Source organism: Cyanistes caeruleus, chromosome 6, assembly GCF_971803275.1.
Source record: "Cyanistes caeruleus chromosome 6, bCyaCae1.hap1.1, whole genome shotgun sequence".
Classification (NCBI taxonomy): Eukaryota; Metazoa; Chordata; class Aves; order Passeriformes; family Paridae; genus Cyanistes; species Cyanistes caeruleus.
The window spans coordinates 64,306,182-64,323,547 of NC_141706.1; the positions used below are offsets into that span (position 1 = coordinate 64,306,182).

The 17,366-nt window shown below is 38.0% G+C and overlaps 1 protein-coding gene and 1 long non-coding RNA gene across 4 annotated transcripts in view; one reads left to right on the forward strand and one right to left on the reverse strand.

The window, feature by feature from the left end:
• Positions 1–17,366, reverse strand: part of ARID4A (AT-rich interaction domain 4A) — a 46,654-nt gene that overhangs the window by 19,933 nt on the left and 9,355 nt on the right. For all 3 annotated transcript variants that reach the window (XM_086894017.1, XM_086894015.1, XM_086894016.1), the window contains 6 exons: positions 11,585–11,664; positions 11,388–11,482; positions 10,685–10,817; positions 9,259–9,338; positions 7,478–7,554; positions 5,942–6,108 (listed from right to left, as the gene is read on the reverse strand). In XM_086894017.1, coding sequence (XP_086750143.1) covers positions 5,942–6,108; positions 7,478–7,554; positions 9,259–9,338; positions 10,685–10,817; positions 11,388–11,482; positions 11,585–11,664 — 632 coding nt within the window. The remainder of the gene's footprint in view (positions 1–5,941; positions 6,109–7,477; positions 7,555–9,258; positions 9,339–10,684; positions 10,818–11,387; positions 11,483–11,584; positions 11,665–17,366) is intronic.
• On the forward strand, positions 11,663–14,497 carry LOC147652778 (uncharacterized). The gene is made up of 2 exons (XR_015288282.1): positions 11,663–12,473; positions 13,901–14,497. It is a non-coding gene; the product is annotated as an uncharacterized LOC147652778 (long non-coding RNA).

Below are 17,366 nucleotides of genomic sequence, written 5' to 3' on the forward strand. Positions count from 1 at the left end.
TGAAATAGTTTCTTCTACAAAAGAAAGAATGAATCTCTACCTCCAAGCACGTACACCCTGAACTCAGGCAATCCGAGGTGGAGCTACCAGGGACAGATCTTTCTTTTATGTTATAAATAGACTGACAAGACCATAAATGCTCCTCTGAAAGAAATGCAGGTGAAGAGGAAGAGCAGCATACACAGGATTTGGAGTTCAGAGGAGGAGATGATCAAGACAAGCTGCCAGAATTACAGTTAATGTAATTTTGTTGCTTCACAGTACTTCAATGTGATTTCATCACTTGCACATTTGCTTTCTAATGCCAAGCTTGAAAACTAATTAAGGAAATGACAAGAATTAAACTGATTGCAACAAGTTAACAGCTTGAAACCACGTGGAGATGAGCATGGTCTTAAAATGTTAATTTGTACCAACAAGAACCAGAAATTCCACAAACCAACAATGACTCACTCCAGAGCTGCGCCTCAGTTTGCAACTTCTCTTGGACTGACATTCTGAGAATGCCTCTTTGCATAAAACTGTGAGCAAGAAAGCCTTTGAAGAACATTTGTGCATGGCATGATGCAGGCTGTGCTTCACAGTAGCCAGAACTCCTACAAATGCACACATGCATGAGAAGGAGGATTTGTTAATCGATGTTCAGCTATTTTTAAAGGCTATTCTGTGCATTACACATCACAGCTGCTTAGGGGGTCTTATACACATAAATCAAATAATATTAGAATGGTTTGGATTGGGAGGGACCTAAAATACCATCTTGTTCCATCTCCTGCCATGGGCAGGGACATCTTCCACTAGACCAGGTTGCTCCAAGCCTCGTCCAACCTGGCCTCGGACAGTCCCAGGAATGGGGCACAGCCACAGCCTCACCATCCTCACAGGGAAGAATTTCTTCTTAGTATCTAATAAACCACTTCTTTCTGGATATCACCCTTCATTAACTTTGAAATGACCATTTTCCTGTATTTAACTTCCAGAGTCAGCTATTTCAATGTTATTTTAAAATACAAATAGGCTGCAACTGACATAGCAATTTGGGTATGATTTTATGTGATTTCCCCCACAACTACTCAGACCAAAGCATACACAGAGAAAAAGAATTATTTTGAAGCAAAATGTAAATATTTTAATAGTTGACTACTGATTATTTGTAGGAATTTCAAGCCTCCTAAAACACATAATGGATTTCTCATCCTTCCTTTATGGACTTAATGCTAATAAAATATACAGTAACAACTTATCATGAGAACTGAAATCCTTGCTTATTTGCAGAATAGGAACACTGGAAAATGCCTCTGGCATCTTCTCTTTTCAACAATGTAAAGTAACTGTGACTGATTTTTTTTGATGCTGTTGTGAGGCACGAACCTTAAAAAGGTTAAATGAATGCACCCCATTAAACATGCTACACATACATCCTCCAGGTGACTGTCAGAAATAAGCCTTGAAGAAATTCCCTCCTAGCAAACACCTGGAGGTGCTACAACTCTTCCCTCAGTGAGCCATGGAGACCAGCTAGCTGGAATATTTTTCTGAAGAAATTCCTTGCCTTTACTCTGGTCTTAAGTGAATGTATCTTTTAAGAACACATATTGAAAAGATATTTGAAATAACTACATGTTAAGATCTTCATTCTAATGGAATCAGAATGGCTCAAAGGGAGACAGAGTCAAAACCAAATGCTGTTTACGCATTCCCTTGTAAAACAGGGCATTTGAATATTTAAGCTTGAGAAACAAATGTGATGGATCGCAGTGAATTCCGCAGCTTCTCCTACCAGCACGTTTACCTGTCTGGAATCTTCCACTTCACTACCTTATGTTTAGATTAGATTCTTCTTTCTTCTTCCCTGACAGAACAACTTAAATACAAGCAAATACAGTAGTAGATACAACCTGTTTTGAATAAAAATCAGGTAATGGTCAATGTTCCAAAAGCTTTTGTTTCTATGTTGAGATACTTGAGTTAAGATCTTCTTTTTCTTTGTAGCTGCAGTGCATAGACTGCCAAATGTACCTTCCAAACATACCTGACCATCTTATTATGACATGTTGAAAACTGGTTAAGAAGCAAAAGCAATATCCAGATTTTCATCTGGATTCAAATTAACTGAATGATTCTTTTAATTTTCATTCAATAAAGAATTTTTTTTCTGTAATACCTCTGGATTTTTACACTTTTGATGAAATGTGTTATTAAAACCTTAATTGCTAATGGAAAATAATCCTGAGTTGTACCACTCTATCACCAAAATTCCAGCCATTTGAACATGCTGAGTAGCTCTGTGTAATGCAATCCCTGTTAGAGGCCATGACAAGCAATTTCCACATTGTCCTCCTTCCCAGTCAACTCTGGACCACACAAGTCACTCTCCACGGGTGAGGAGGAGGAGCACCAAACCAACACCATGTTTGTTCCCCCTCCTTAGCTTACAAAAGCCATGTAAAACCTGGAAACCTGGTGGTACCAATTCTCCCACCTCTTAAAGATGTCATAAAAGGCAACACTCAGAAAGACAGCTTCTGCCAAAAAAAAGTTAAAGATTTTTAAGCCAGCTACTGGAAAAATGGCACGATCTAATGTCACCAGCTACAACAGATCTCACTGCTCCATTATCATTATAAAAGATCCTAATTCAGAAAAATAGGATCCCTTCCATTCCAGAATTAGACTTTTTTGACTGACTTTATCCTGTGATTATATATTAAGTAGGTCTGTGTCCATTTGATTATTTAATGATGGCCTATCATGGCTGGGCAGCAACTGGACAGGCCCTGACAGCAAAGCTGCTGTGCATACCAAAAGATGGGAAAGGGGGGAAATAAAGTATTTTTAATAATCTCACTCCCATCTCTAATAATATAACCGATTACAGTTCTAAAACAAAAAGTCCACTGAGAATGATCTGGGAGAGGATGGACAGGAGCTATTTTTGACCTTGATTAGTAAAAGGAAGCACTCTGTAAAATGTAAAATATCAGTAATTCAACATCTGTATTCAAATACGGGCAAAAAAAAAACCCCAAATCATTCACTTGTCGATTCTCTCTGTGGCCAGTATTACTGCCTTTCTATGGGAGAAGAAATAGAAATTCCTTAAATTCCCTAAACGTTGTCTGTTGCAATATCTAGCACGGCCCACAATTAAAAATATGTATTCTAACAGCTGAACCAGGAATCTGATTTAATGGGCTATCATGACAGTTCTGCTCTGACATTATCTAAAAAGATTCCTATCTACCCTCTGCTACACAGCTTCAGCATGAAGATGCTCACCTTACATTCCTACTTGTCACCTGGAAATAATGGATTCCACAGCTTCTCCTATCAGCACATCCACCTGTCTGGAATCCTCTGCTTCACTATTTTACATTAACATCATTCTTTAAAAATAACCTCTATTTCTTTTACAGGAATGCCTTTTTTTATTTTTTTTTAAGCAACCAAGCTTCCCCCTCCCCCTTCTTTGTTTGAAACAGACAGCATTTTATGCAATAGGCATGAAAAATGATAATAAAATGGGTACTAGAAAACTAGTACAGCAATCCTTGATTTTCAGTGATTGATACTCAAATTTTAACCAATGTTAATACAGACAGAGCAATACAGACTGCAACAGTTCACACCCTGCAAAATGTGGCCTATTCAGTCTTTTTCACTGCAAACAGAGGCAAAAAACCCAGAGGATTTTACATTTCTGCACACATTTATCTCAGATTTATCTTATCACACCATCATTCTTATACAGCCATCTACTCCATTTTCCAAAACACTGGTATCCGAACATAAAATTCACACCTAAAAATAGATTCTTATTGTCTTTTTTGTTTTTTTTTTACCTGGAAAGATCTCCCCTGGCTGCAAGCTCCACCAGACAGTTCCCAGAGCAGAAACCCAAGTCAAACCCCCATCCCCAACCAACACGTTCACATCACAGATTCAAGCACACGATCCTTACCTAGCAGCTGCATTCTTTCAAACGTAAAATGGTTTTACTTCCTTTCTATCTAATCTGCCCACTGCCTGGACATATTTTCAGCCTGACTTCCAAATATTCGCTCGCGCTCTCTCTCTCTCTCCCCGCGCGGCGGCCGCGGTTAACCGGCATTACTTACATTCTCTTCCGCACGGAAAAAAAAAAAAAATAAAAAAAAAATAAAAAAAAAATTAATAAAACGAACTAGTAATACTAGGGAGAACGCGAGGCATTAGATGAAAGGCAGAGAGGGAAGGGCCAGCCCATCTCCGAGCCCCCGGCCAGCCCCGGCTCCCGCGGCCGCTCCCCGCGCCTGCGCCGCGCCCGCTGCCGGTTGCCCTGGGAACGCCGAGGCCGCCGCCAAGCGCCATCGGCCATTCCGTGTGGGAAGGGAAGGCACGGGGAAAGGGAAGCGGCGTTTGACCTTCCTCCCGACACACAGCCCGCACCGGGGGTTCACGGCTCCTTTTTTCGGGGGATACTGTGAGAACGGCCTGATGGGGAAACAAATAAATCCCGCAGTGCCTGCCCTGCCCGCCCCCCACCTCCGCCTATGCTTCTAAATCCAACATCCAGGTTACAAGCAGGGAGCAGAAATAGAAAGGAATTCTGTAACGACAGTTTTGATGACATGAAGAAACGGGCTAACTTCATGGAAAACGAGCCACTTAAAATATTCGAAAGCAGAAAAAACTGTTAATATGAGAATCATGGAATCACATTCCATGATCTCTGTCGGAAGGGACCTTAAAGATCATCCAGTTCTGATCCCCTGCATGGGGACACCTTCCAACAGAGCCGGTTCCTCCAAGCCTTGTCCCACCTGGCCTGGAACAATTCCAGGGATGGGGCAGCCACAGCTTCTCGGGGCATCCTGTGCCAGGGCCTCACCACCTTCACAAACAAGAATTTCTTCCTGATGTCCAACTTTAACCTCTCTTTCAGTTTAAAGCCACTCCCCCTTGTCCTATCACTCCATGCCCTTGGTCCCAAGTGCCTCTCCAGCTCTCCTGGAGCCCCTTTATGCCGGGGAAGGAGCCCTCAGGTCTCTCCCAGAGCCTCCTCCAGGTGAACACACCCAGCTCTCCCAGCCTGGCTCCAGCCCTCGGAGCAGCTTCGTGGCCTCCTCTGGAGCAACCTCCACAGGTCTCTCCTGTGCTGAGGACCTTGGAGCTGGAAAAGTGCTTCACGGGGCTCCCACGAGAGCAGAGGAAAGGGGAGAATCCCCTCTTTGATGCAGCCCATGACACATTTGGCTTTCTGAGCCAGGAGTGCTCATTGCTGGCTCATGTCCAGCCTTTTATCCATGAGAACCCCCGAGCCCTTCTCCACCAGGGCTGCTCTCCATGAATTCCTCTCACAGTCTGTACATGCCACAACACGTTAGAAAATCCATCCACCACATCATACCGTGATTCCCAGCCTAACACGCACGAAGGTCAGTCCTGTACTGCTCTAAGTAGCATTTATTGCCCTGTGGATGAGTTCACAGTTTCAGTCAACCTCCTGCTTTTGTTTGAAAATGTTTATCTTTTTTTTTTAAATCACACTATACTGTTTTCAGAAACAAGTTAATTTTATATAACCTATATACAAAGTAAAATACAAAAGGAAATTACAAAATAAAAATACAAAGATACTATATTTAAGGTGCAATTACTACTATTAGGCTCAACATAAGTTTCTTGTGTTTGTCTTTTCTTTTGACCCAGAACCTTTCACTCTTCTCTGCCTTGAATTTCTAATTTCTGAGATTTGTCTCCAGTTTATTCATTGGGTAGCAGGAGACAACTTGCCACTGCTCACAAATCCCAATAAAGAAAACTAGCAGAGAGAAGATGAACATGACTGAAAAGACACTGAAGTGAGACGAGTCTGAGAATAATTATGTTGGAAAGTGCAGGATTTTCAGGCAAGTTATTAAATTATCCTTGAAAAAGAATTTAAATTGTCCAGACTCACCGCTACTTCTTCCGTTTTCTCTTCTCGTTTTTGTTCCTCCTCATCAGTTTCTGCAGCAGCTCCATCCTCCTCATCACTGCTAGAGGACTCCAGAATTTCACTGATGTCCATTTTCCAGTTCCGAGGAACACCCCTGGTGCTGAGAAACGTGGTTGCCTCCTGTAGCCCTACAGAGGAAAGGGCCCTGGCTTTACCTCATCTGCAGCATTCACAGTCAACAAAGCATTTTTTATTTCCTTTTCACCTTGAAAATCACAACACCAATCCAAATGCAATGAATCCATCACAGATCAAGCACCATGGCTTACTTTGATCTTTCCAATATATAATGTTTTAGATTAAAAAAAAAAGAGAAAATAAAAAAGAGCACTGCCCAAAGAAATGTGACATTAACGTTTAGTGAGCAAAGGAGAGATGGGACAGGCAGAAATTACACTTGTACAATGGAAATATCTCAAATTCTTCTCCTTGAAGAGGTGCTCCAAGGGTGGAATACAACAAAGCAGAACAAACCCAGATAACCCCAAAATCAGCCCCTCAGTCACAATAAAAGACTTCAATAAAGGAGCCAGAGAAACACCCAACAGAACATACTGCAATGACCTGCTCAGTGTTACCAGAGAAGAAAAGGTACCAGTTTTTAACACTGCTGACAGAAAAACCTCCAGACATTAGTCTCAACTTTTTTTTTTGGAAACCATTAGTACCTCTGGTTCCAAAATATTCCCTTGTAGCAAGGAATGTCACAACCCAATTATGTTCTGCACAGGAAAAAAGTCCCTTTCTTCAATTTATCTCAAACCTGGCATCTGCTTTTTTTTTTTTTGGCTGTTTGAAAGTTCTTGTACTGTGAAACAGCTATTAAGAACAAAGTAGAAGAGAAATCGTGTAATATTAGACAAATCAATCAAAACCAACTCAAGCTTTCATTTGAAGCATTTCAAATCTTGACTTGTAAGGAGCTGCTCCACACCTTTACTCAAACCAGGTACTTTTGTTGTTGAGTGGGGACTTTTTATTATAATTTTTAATAAAGATAATTAGACATTTCTCCTTAACGCATTTCATGTTTTGATGGATTGTGGTATCCATGTCATCCATCCATTCATCCATCCAATTCTGTAATTATATTTTTAAACTAAATATTAATCACAGACTGTGGTTGCTATGAAGTTTACACCTTGCTGTCTGGGTATCTTTAATGTAAACAGAGAGTTTTGAGCAACAACATAAAATTTTAGCATTAGGACAGGTAACTAAATATTCCATTGCTCACTGACACTTCAAACAGACTATCCTGAAAATATTCTATTCATTTTCCACAAATTTGAACTGGATCAAAATAATGAAATAAAAATCAAATAAAGATTTCTACTAGACACAGCTCTATCCAAAGTTTCTCTAATTTCTCCCATTTAAAATTGTTTACAAAATATCCAAGAGCAATTATCAGAAATCAACATTTATCAGCAAATGTTAAAAGAACCTTTGTATGAAATTACTTCTTTTAAACACCAAGAATTTATTTAAAATTACCTTTTTTAGGAGAAGACTCTGATTTTGGTAAGCTTTGAAGATCTAGCTCCTTAATGTCTTTTCTTGCTATTGAGTAACTGTAAAAGAATAAGGTTTTGTAATTACATCACAGAAAAGCAAGCATTTGACTTAGGAAAACAGCAATTTCTAAAATTTTCAGGAGTTATTCACTTGCAAGGTTCTTGCTAAGAATTAATTGCCCAAGGCACTTGTTATTGTATGGTCCAAATACAAGAGTAAGCTACCCAGGGTAAGCTCCCAATCTTTGAAATCCAGGCATTGAAGTATCCTTAAGTAACTAAGAAAACTTTGTAAATGTCCTTTATTTTAATTGCTTAACCTGCATAAATTTGCAAAGGTTAAACATGCAGGCAAAAATAATTTTCTAAACTGAAAATATTCACAAGAATCCACAGCTGCTCTCCAAAGCAAGGATCTATCGAAGAGGACAGAAGCAAGCCCTCTATTTTCAAAATGCCTTTTTACTAGCACAGAACAACAGTGAAGCCAATTCACAGATTTGCATTGATAGGCAGTTGATTTTAATTTTTAAATTACAAAAGTGTTCTCACAGCAAAGCATATGGAGGTTGCTCTGTTCCAAAGTCATACTGGATATCCAGTCACTGAGTAACAAGAAAAATCCTAACCAAATTGCAGGGAAAGCCTAAGAAGTGAGTTAGTCTAACACATTTTTTTTCCTTCTTTCATTATTTCAGAAAATCTGGAGTAAAACCTCAGGAATTAGAGGCTGCCATTTTCTGAAGTTAAAGCCATAATGCTCTGGGAGGAAAAAAAAAAAAAAGCCAAACAGAACAAGTTTGGATTTTACCAGTAACATTCAACTTTCAGTACAGAAAGAGCCAGGCTCATGCAGAAGGCTGATGACACATATCTACATTAAGAGGCCAAAATTAACCAAGTCTTCAGGTACTTGAAGTACATTTCAGTAAACAAGTATTCATAACCTACTCAAAATCATGGCTAGCAAAAATCAAAAACTGCTCACTTTGAAATAAAGGGTGACAGGCGGCCTTTGGAGAAGAAGTTTTTAGTTACAATGTGTTAACACAGATGCAATGCAATAATAATGAAAAGAAATAAAGGGGAGCAGCCTTTAAAAAAACCCAGAAACAGTCTTCATGCTCTTATGAATACATTATTCATTATGTAAAAATCTCTGTCTCTCTCTCCTCTCTCTCCCTTTTGGAGTGAAAGATGGACTAACAGGACCTTTCCTTCTTTTTAAACGAATATGATTCAGATTCTGTAAACATTTTAATTAGCAATTCTATTTAAATTCTCTTTTCTATTAAAAAAGAGTAGATTAAACCCTTATAAACTATCTAAACAGCTATGGACATCTGGGCACTGGAGGTAATGAGGCAGATACCCAAACTACTACAACTGACACCCATAGAGAAGGTTGTTTAAGGCAATAAGGGAAATAATTAAAACCAAAATTCATTTTGAAGGATAGAAATTATGTAAAAAAAAAAAAAAAAAAAAGAAAAACACCCAGGTGTTTACAATTTAAGTTGTTGATATTTTTAAATGAAGAAGCACTAGAAACTTTCTTGATTGAATGAATTCAATGGAAATAAGGGTGAAGAAGCACAGGAGTCAGCTGGAAATAAGACTGTGAATGCCTGATATGTCCATCCAGCATTACAGGAAACTGTACCCTTTCCTTTTGAAAGAAATACCATCTTCAGGAGCAGTAAGTGATTAGCTTCCCAGTTTCCTCCCACAGGTATCTAATCAAAATGAGCTATCACTTACAATTTGGAATCTGCAAAGGATCGAACTAAACACTGGTCCTTTTTCACAGTGACGTCGTCATTGCAGCTTGGCGACACAACCTGAAGATTCAAATAAAACATCCCTTTATCAAAAAAAAACATAAAAAATAAAAGCTGATCTTGAAAGGAAAGATAGATAGACTGCAGGAAAACTGCTGTTTTCTGTTTCTTTTTTTTTCCAGAATTGGGTAAACAAACCTACTTCAATTTATACTACCAAGGCCAACAACAACAAATTTCAAGAAGCAATTTACCCCAAACTATTGACTTACTGCATACAAGCCAAAAAAGTCTAAAATTTCATTTGAAAACTAATCTGCTGAGGACATATCACAAGACCCTGATCATTCACTCTGCTTTTTTTATTCTTGTTCACACAAAATTTTTTAAAAGCATCTATTTAAAATTTATACCAGCTTATTTTATACCAGCTTCCAATTTTTGGCATTTAAACTGAGACTTAAGTTAGTTTTTTTGTTTGTTTATTGAGGTGTGGATAACAAAAACCACTGTGAAATCCAGTACATCCTTCCACAGCAGTATCACCTATAGGTCTAAAGAAAGTGATAAAAATGCATTTGCAGAATTGGTATTTACAACTAACAGTTTTTTTGTTTTTTTTTTCTATATATAAGCAGAAAATGTTAAATAGATATATATGACCCCTAAGGACTTAACCCACCAGTTAAAAACTATGTTAAATAAGAATCTGCCATTCATAAAGGGAGCTACAACCAGAACATGTACAATACCATGTTTTAAATTGAGGTAAATACAGGGGGATAAGGCAGTGTCAACTGTTCACTATTCATTACATCATGTCTGAAAATACCAAAAAGTTTTCTACAAAAAGCAACTTTCAATATGCACATGTAAACTTTTCTGTGTTTATCAATAAGATGCAAACTGTCTGCTTTACAAGTCTACTTGAACTCAGATTTATTTAATGTATATTTATTATCAGCAGTGGCAATGAACAGCTGTATCATTCATTGACAGTCAAATATAAATAAGCACCAACATCTGCTCCTAGAGCAACTGACCACTACATCAGAGCATCAAAGGAATTAGTATTTCATAAAACTGGAAATCTAAGGAAAAAGAAAATTACATTAAAAAAAAATTTAAATCCCACTGCAATTAAAATTCATAAATCTAGATCATCTTAAATTGCCTGGGAGTGCAAGTCCTAACATTTTATTTTTAGAAGAAAAGTATCATTACACACTGATCATTTTGTATGCAGTTCTAAAACACTTTAACACCATGAAACTGTAACTTACACATAAATGTTAATCTCTGCTTTCCTACTCTTCATAGATACTGCAAACACTTGTATTTTTAGCAAACATGGGAGTAGAGCTTAGCCTGACTACATTCACAGCTTTGCTGCAAAAGGAACTCACCAAAGCTGGGTACCAGTCTGCCTTCTCTGCATTACAAGTCACACTCACAACCTTGCCAAGCAATTCATCGTTGAGGCGCCTCTTATCTTCATCCTCTTCTTCACTACTTTCTTCTTCCTTTTCATCTTCAGTACTGAATTATCAAAATGTATAATATTTTAAAGTTTGTCTGAAGTTACTACTTGAAAACCAAAGAGAGTTCACAAGCTTTTTCTTTCTATTTTACAAAGCTTCAAAAACAGTTATAACTTTAAGAGCTAAAATTGCCTGAAATACACTTAAATATTAAGTGCACTTACTCAGTAAGAGGAATTTTGTAGGAATTCTTTCCAAGCAGCAGCATTTTAAAACAGCATCATGTCGGAATTGGAGACATGACTCAGGTTCTGATTGTGCACAGACATGAAACAAAGAAAAGTGCTCTCTACCCCAAAAATTAGAAAGCATCCTTTTTTTTTATTGTTTTCAATATAAAGAAGGTTAAAAATCCTGTATTTCCTATTAGATGAAAGAAGCATAAATGTTCTTAAGGGTACTACAAGAAAAAAACCCTTCAATTTCATAATATTGCCAGCATATGACCATATCTATCAGCTGTGCACAAAATTCAGGTGACAGCATTGAGACCATTGCAGCTTCAATGGGACTGCTTCAGATTCAGCAAAGGACACTAATGGAAAAGCAGAACACTCTCAAAACTCACACAGGAAGAGAAGATCTTCTCCCTCTATTAGATTTCTTCCCAATAACTGGAGTTCCAAAGTGCTCTGGATTGGTTAGTGGCAGTTGATCAAGTGTCTACATGGAAAAGGGGGAAGCAACAATGGTTTGCAATACCTTGTTATAAAAAAGATATTAATTAACTATTTATTTTTAATTCTAGGTCCACCACTGTCTTACCTCACTTTCTGCAAAGTGCCTTTCTCCCTTCAAGCATAATGAAGTTCGTCTCAAGGTCCTTTCATCACCGTCATCAAAAACTAGGGTGAAGCCAAGAAAACACATCAGCACAAGCTGGTCAGATCTCAAACCCACATCTACTGTTTAACTCACAATCAAGAACATTCTCTAAAACATCACTTTCAAGCCTAATTTACTCACTCAAGTTCACAAGCAAAAGGAAAGCCAGTATTCAGGATTCAGTCTTGGAATAGATTTTCACACAGAGATTCAAGACAGTACAAAGTAAGGTTTTGGATGCAAAAGTCTCAGTGTAATTTAAACATTCTTCTTATCAATACAACTGCACATTTCAAACCACAGCCCTGGCTGCATACCAGTTACTATTATCTAGGAATCTCTGGGGTTTGTTTGGTTTTGTGGGGTTTTTTTGCCACCCTATGCATTTATTCCTTACTTATCATCATTTAATAAATATGGCACTTTTTAGTTCTCCTCTTGCTATGAACAATCCCACAAAAAGATCAATAGAAAGAAAAACAAGTTTCTGGAAAGTTTTTGCTACACTATCAATGCCATCCTACAAACAGATAAAGATACTGGAAACCTGCAATTCCAAGTCTGACCACTTCATAAGGAATATTATTATACATCCTGTTGTGTTATAGCTCATGAATAGGAAGTTCCACCAATTTCACCAATACATAACAGAAGAAGACTGGAATGCTATGAGGCTACTTCAAGCTTTGCCTGAGAAAGATCTACTCTTCAGTTTAGATTAAACCTCCTCATGAAAATTTTCTTGATGAGAAGGAAAACAAAGATACCAATTCCTCCAGAGTCCAAAGAGCAGAGCCCTGTGGTGGCTGCAGGCTGGAATCCCAGCAAGGTACAAGTTTATTTCTGTGGGGTCAAAGTGCAGAACGGAATGCTTCTCTTTATTTATTCTACTTGAAACAGGCTTTGTGCACTAGTGAAAGAAAGTTTCAAGTGTTGTGCATAGCAGTATGGTAATTTTGGCATACTTATAAAATTAATTAAGCTGGATAAGATAAGCTTTAAGGTTCCTCCATCTTCAGAGTAAATACTGCTGTGGTATGTTCCATATGCTCCACTACCACATTATCTTAATGGCTTAGAACACTTGTACACACAAAACAATTAACTTTTCCCCCTCTAAAAATCTCAAACTACTAAATTTTCAAGAATAATCATTTCAGGAGACAAATGGCTGGTGATTGGCAACAGGTAACTTGATTAAAAAAAAGCAAACAGCACCAATAGAACAACTGACAACAGAACTCAATCGCTTATTTTTATTTATTATCTCCAAAACTGGAAGCTTTACCTATTTATTTAAACCTACTCCAGTAGAGAGATTAATCAAGTAAACTGTTCATTAACCAGATGACATATACTAGTTTTTCATCCTTAAAAGATAAAATGCTATAAATACTAAAGGTTAAGTAAAATACTCAGTAAAATACATTTAACTCAAATTAAGACACATAAGGAAATTATGACAATCAAGAGTAACAATTTTATATTTTAGACATTTACAAAGCACCTGCAACTGCCAGTGTAGCTGCAAAACTTGAACTAAAACATCCTTGTAGAACAACAAGGAGTAAAAGAACAGCATAAACAGAAATATTTCCTTATCTATGTAAGTGATCCCATTAATAAGTTTCAATGGAAAAAGGGTAGCACCATTTGTCATACAAAAATATCAATTATTTGAGTTACTAAGGTGGAGCCAAGTAAGGAGTCTCTCCAATTAATCATGATGCTTGAAGTATTTCGTAATTGTAGCTACTTCAAACTTGCTTCTCCTCTAAGAAAAACACTTGACTCTGCCTTACTGAAAGGGCAATCAGAAATTCACACTGACAAACTCAGCACCTTTAAAAATATAAGCTTTTCTTAAACTAAATAGGCCCCGTGGTTTCCATCTCACTCTTCAGAAAAATCTGCTACACCAAAGTACCGTTCATATTCGTGTCACCCTGTGCGTGACTCCTTAATGCTAGTCCTCGAGGATTTAAGGGAATGTCTTTCCAAGGCACAGTATCAAATATTAAGGATTCTGTAAATATAAGCAGTAAGGCAGATGGCACAGTTTTTTGGCTATGAAATATTTTGAAGCTGTGATAACAGTCGTGTCAGAAGAACTTAATACACTCTTAAGCTGCAAATTCATTCCTCTTTTTAATCTCACCCAGAAGCAAGGCTGTTTAGCTAAAATGCCTAGAACTAACAATCAAACTAAAAACTTTTAAATTAATGTTGAATAACTTATATCAATTCCTTTAACAGGTTATTGTTACAACTCCAAATTCTTCAAAAGCAAAAATCCTAAAGGTTGTGTTTTGTAAGGAAGAATTCACTGGGCAGGGAGAGGGCAGGACACAGGAACAGAAGGAGACCTCTCCCCATTCACACACACACAGAGTGAAATCATCAAAGGATGTGTTTACAGTGTCATGATTCTCATCTCTGAAGAGGAAATTACAGTCCTGTCTTTCCAAAGAAACAGTGAAAAAGCAGAAGCCCTTTAGGTCCTCTCATTGCCTCATCTGGTGGTGGGCAGGGGCTTGCTGGGGAAACACAGTGCAGCAGCTGATTTCTGGGAAGGAAAGGTACAAACTAGCCAGGGAACTGCTCACTGCTGCTCAACAGTCAACAGAACATCACGGGAAGGAAGGGAAGAAAAGCGACATTTCTGCCGGGCAGAGCCCTTTCTTCCAAACATGCTCTTTAATGAGGAACACTGACAGAAGGGGAAAAGAGATGAGTAAGCAGCACAACCTGGAGGAACAGTCTGCCATAATGCTTGGTCTAGTCCCAAGAAGTGAGTCCAATATGCTCCATACAGAGCATATTGAAACAGTGACAATAAAATGGAAATTTTCAGATTTTTGCTGCATCTCGATCTTGTCTATGATAATAGGAAAAGAACAGAATTGGGTTCTTACTGTTTGTGAAAATCTACATAACCCTAATCTATGGCAGAAAAATAAAAACAAACTTCCCAGTGGTGATCAACACAACACTTAGCAAGAATTTTAAAAGTAAATTGACTACAAGTTCAGTACCTCAAAGATGCACTAAAATGTAGAAATTTAAACTCACTCATTTTCTGTCTGTAGCAGGCTTGTATATACCATCAGCAAAAATCCACTACCCCTGTCTTTACAATTGGGCTGTGTCAAGTTTGGTTTTCATGTATTTAAACAAATAATAAAAAATTATAAAATAAACATATAATAAATAAAATAATAAAAATAAATAATAAGTTGGTAAGTCAACTAATCAAAATAGTTTTTAGGAACTATGAAGAAGCCCATCACAAAATACTACAGATCAGTTTGACTACATCTTGTTTAGAAATATATATATATAGTTATATTATAAATAGATTTAAGAAAAAAAAAAGGACAGAAAAAGGAGAAGAGAGCAGAACTCTAGAGAGAACATCCTCATAGCAGTTATGAGATGACTTCCACAGAGCCACCAGGACAAGGCAGTTCTGTGACACACAAGTGCACAGGGAAAACAACCCTCAAAGCTGCATCTTGCAAACTTCAAATCCAACAAGTTGTGTTACTGCTGCTGCCCAAACCAAGAGAGACTAGACTCCACACTGCACTGCAAGGAAACAATTTTGTCTCGTTTCCCAACCCATTGAGAAACTGGTAAGTCACCAAGGCAATGAAATGAAAGTACATACCACAAATTAAAGCTGTTCCAGTGTCACTGTGCACACTGAATTATTCTCAGTGGCTGCCTGGCAAAGCAGCAATTTATGAACTACAAGAGATGCTGTCTATGAATATCTCAACTAATGTGTGCAGATTTTGCAGATATTTGGAATTCAGCTGTGGAAACAATATATAAAGTACCAAGAGCTGTGCAGTGCTTGTTGAATGGCCTTGTAGACAAGGGCTGTACTACTGATTCATCACTGTAAAAGGAGTTAAGATCAAGTACTGCTCTGTATTGTGCTACTGAGAGACCACACAACTCAAATTTGCTGTTTTTTAAATGATTTTAAGGGAGCCCAAGTTCCTCTTACAAAAATACACTTGAAATATCCCAAAAAACAGGGAGGTTTGAATGGCCTTTGAGTCTACTCATAGAAAACTATCACCTCACAAACAAAAGCCTGCTCCTGAAACTGCTTTTTCTGAAATCTTAATCTTACTATTGTTATACATAAAGAGATTAGAGACAAAAAAATCTACCTCCTTGCTTTCCCTAGAGTATTTTTTGTACACAATTTTAAAATATTTTTAACACTCAGTTCACACAGTAAGAATTGTAATTTTATAAGCAAGCTTTCAATCCAGTTGATTTGCAGCAAGTTCTATTGTTAAAACACTATTTTTCACTACAAAATCTTGTTCCTCTACACACCTGTTGCCTAAACACGTGTAAACACAACACATAGTGCTGTTCTTTTTTTCTAGATTCTCCAGAGAGCAACCAACAGAGTTACTGCACCATTTTTATGTGCAACAGGTGCACTTAACACATGCCATGGAAGGGGTCTGGAGAGATACAGGGTATCCTCAAAATCCACACAAATGAATTTTGAAGAGGAAAAAGAACAAATTTATGGTGGGTGATGGGTGGTAGAGAACACCAGCCAAGTGGAGTCAAACATCTGTGGTTTTGGATTCCTGCATGACACATGCATCCAGAGATGATGCTTCTGCCACGTGGAACTCAACAGGATGCTGGGAACTGGTCAAACCAGCCCTGCAGACATGACCTGTGCCTGGCACACAGCACAGGATGGGTGCTGGTCAAGCTTTGAAGGGACAAACCAACAGCTCTGGTATGGATGGACTCAGCTGGCTGTGAGAGCACTGAGCGCTCCCATCACCCTTGGTGCAAGAGCTTACAGCTGTAGTGGACCCAGGACCAAACCTATTTTTCCTCTTAGCATAAATATCTCCACAAAGCATCAGAAGAAAACTTCTTTTAGAAATAAGAAAATGTGAGTATAAATAGCTCCTGTCAGCAACCTTGCTCCTGAGGTCCGAGGACATCAGTGTTGGTTCATTTGCTGATAAATATCCTTAACATTGTGAACTGGAATTTCCAAAATCCATGGAACAAGCAAGATAACTAAAACCAAATCCTCAGTATCTTTCATTTCTGCGACCTCACCACAGTAATGTGAAGTGATGCAGCTGGTGGCTGAGACTGCACCTCATTTCCAGAACAAGCACCCAGGTCTCTTAACTCCTCTCAGCACACACTCCACTCAGCATTTCCTGGAATCTGCCACCATGATTACATGAGAGGAAGAAGCAACCAGCAGAGCTGTGGGGCACACTGAGGTGCCTCAGAAGTGTCTGAAAGGTTTAAGTTTCAAAAGGTAAGGAATCGCATTCCCTCTCACTCTAAACCATAAGTAAAATCCTAATAACTGTCAGCAAGGTCTGCCAGAAACTGCAAGGACCTCTCACTGTTTCCCTCTCCTATTTCCTGTTCAATTCAGAGGAAACATTTCTGAAAGTTAATATGTGTTTTTTATTTCTTTCTTTAAAAACACTTTTCCATTATTCTACCTAGCAAAATACCAGACTCAATGTATTTTATCTGGTTTTGTTTAATCTTGTTTAAAGTTGTAGAAATTATTATATTACATAATAAAAAGAGACCTAAGTACACACAGATTACTGACTTGAGTTTTGTCAAAGGAGAGATGACATAGGGCAATATAAATATATATAATACAAATATATAAAAATATTTATGTGTACAATATAAA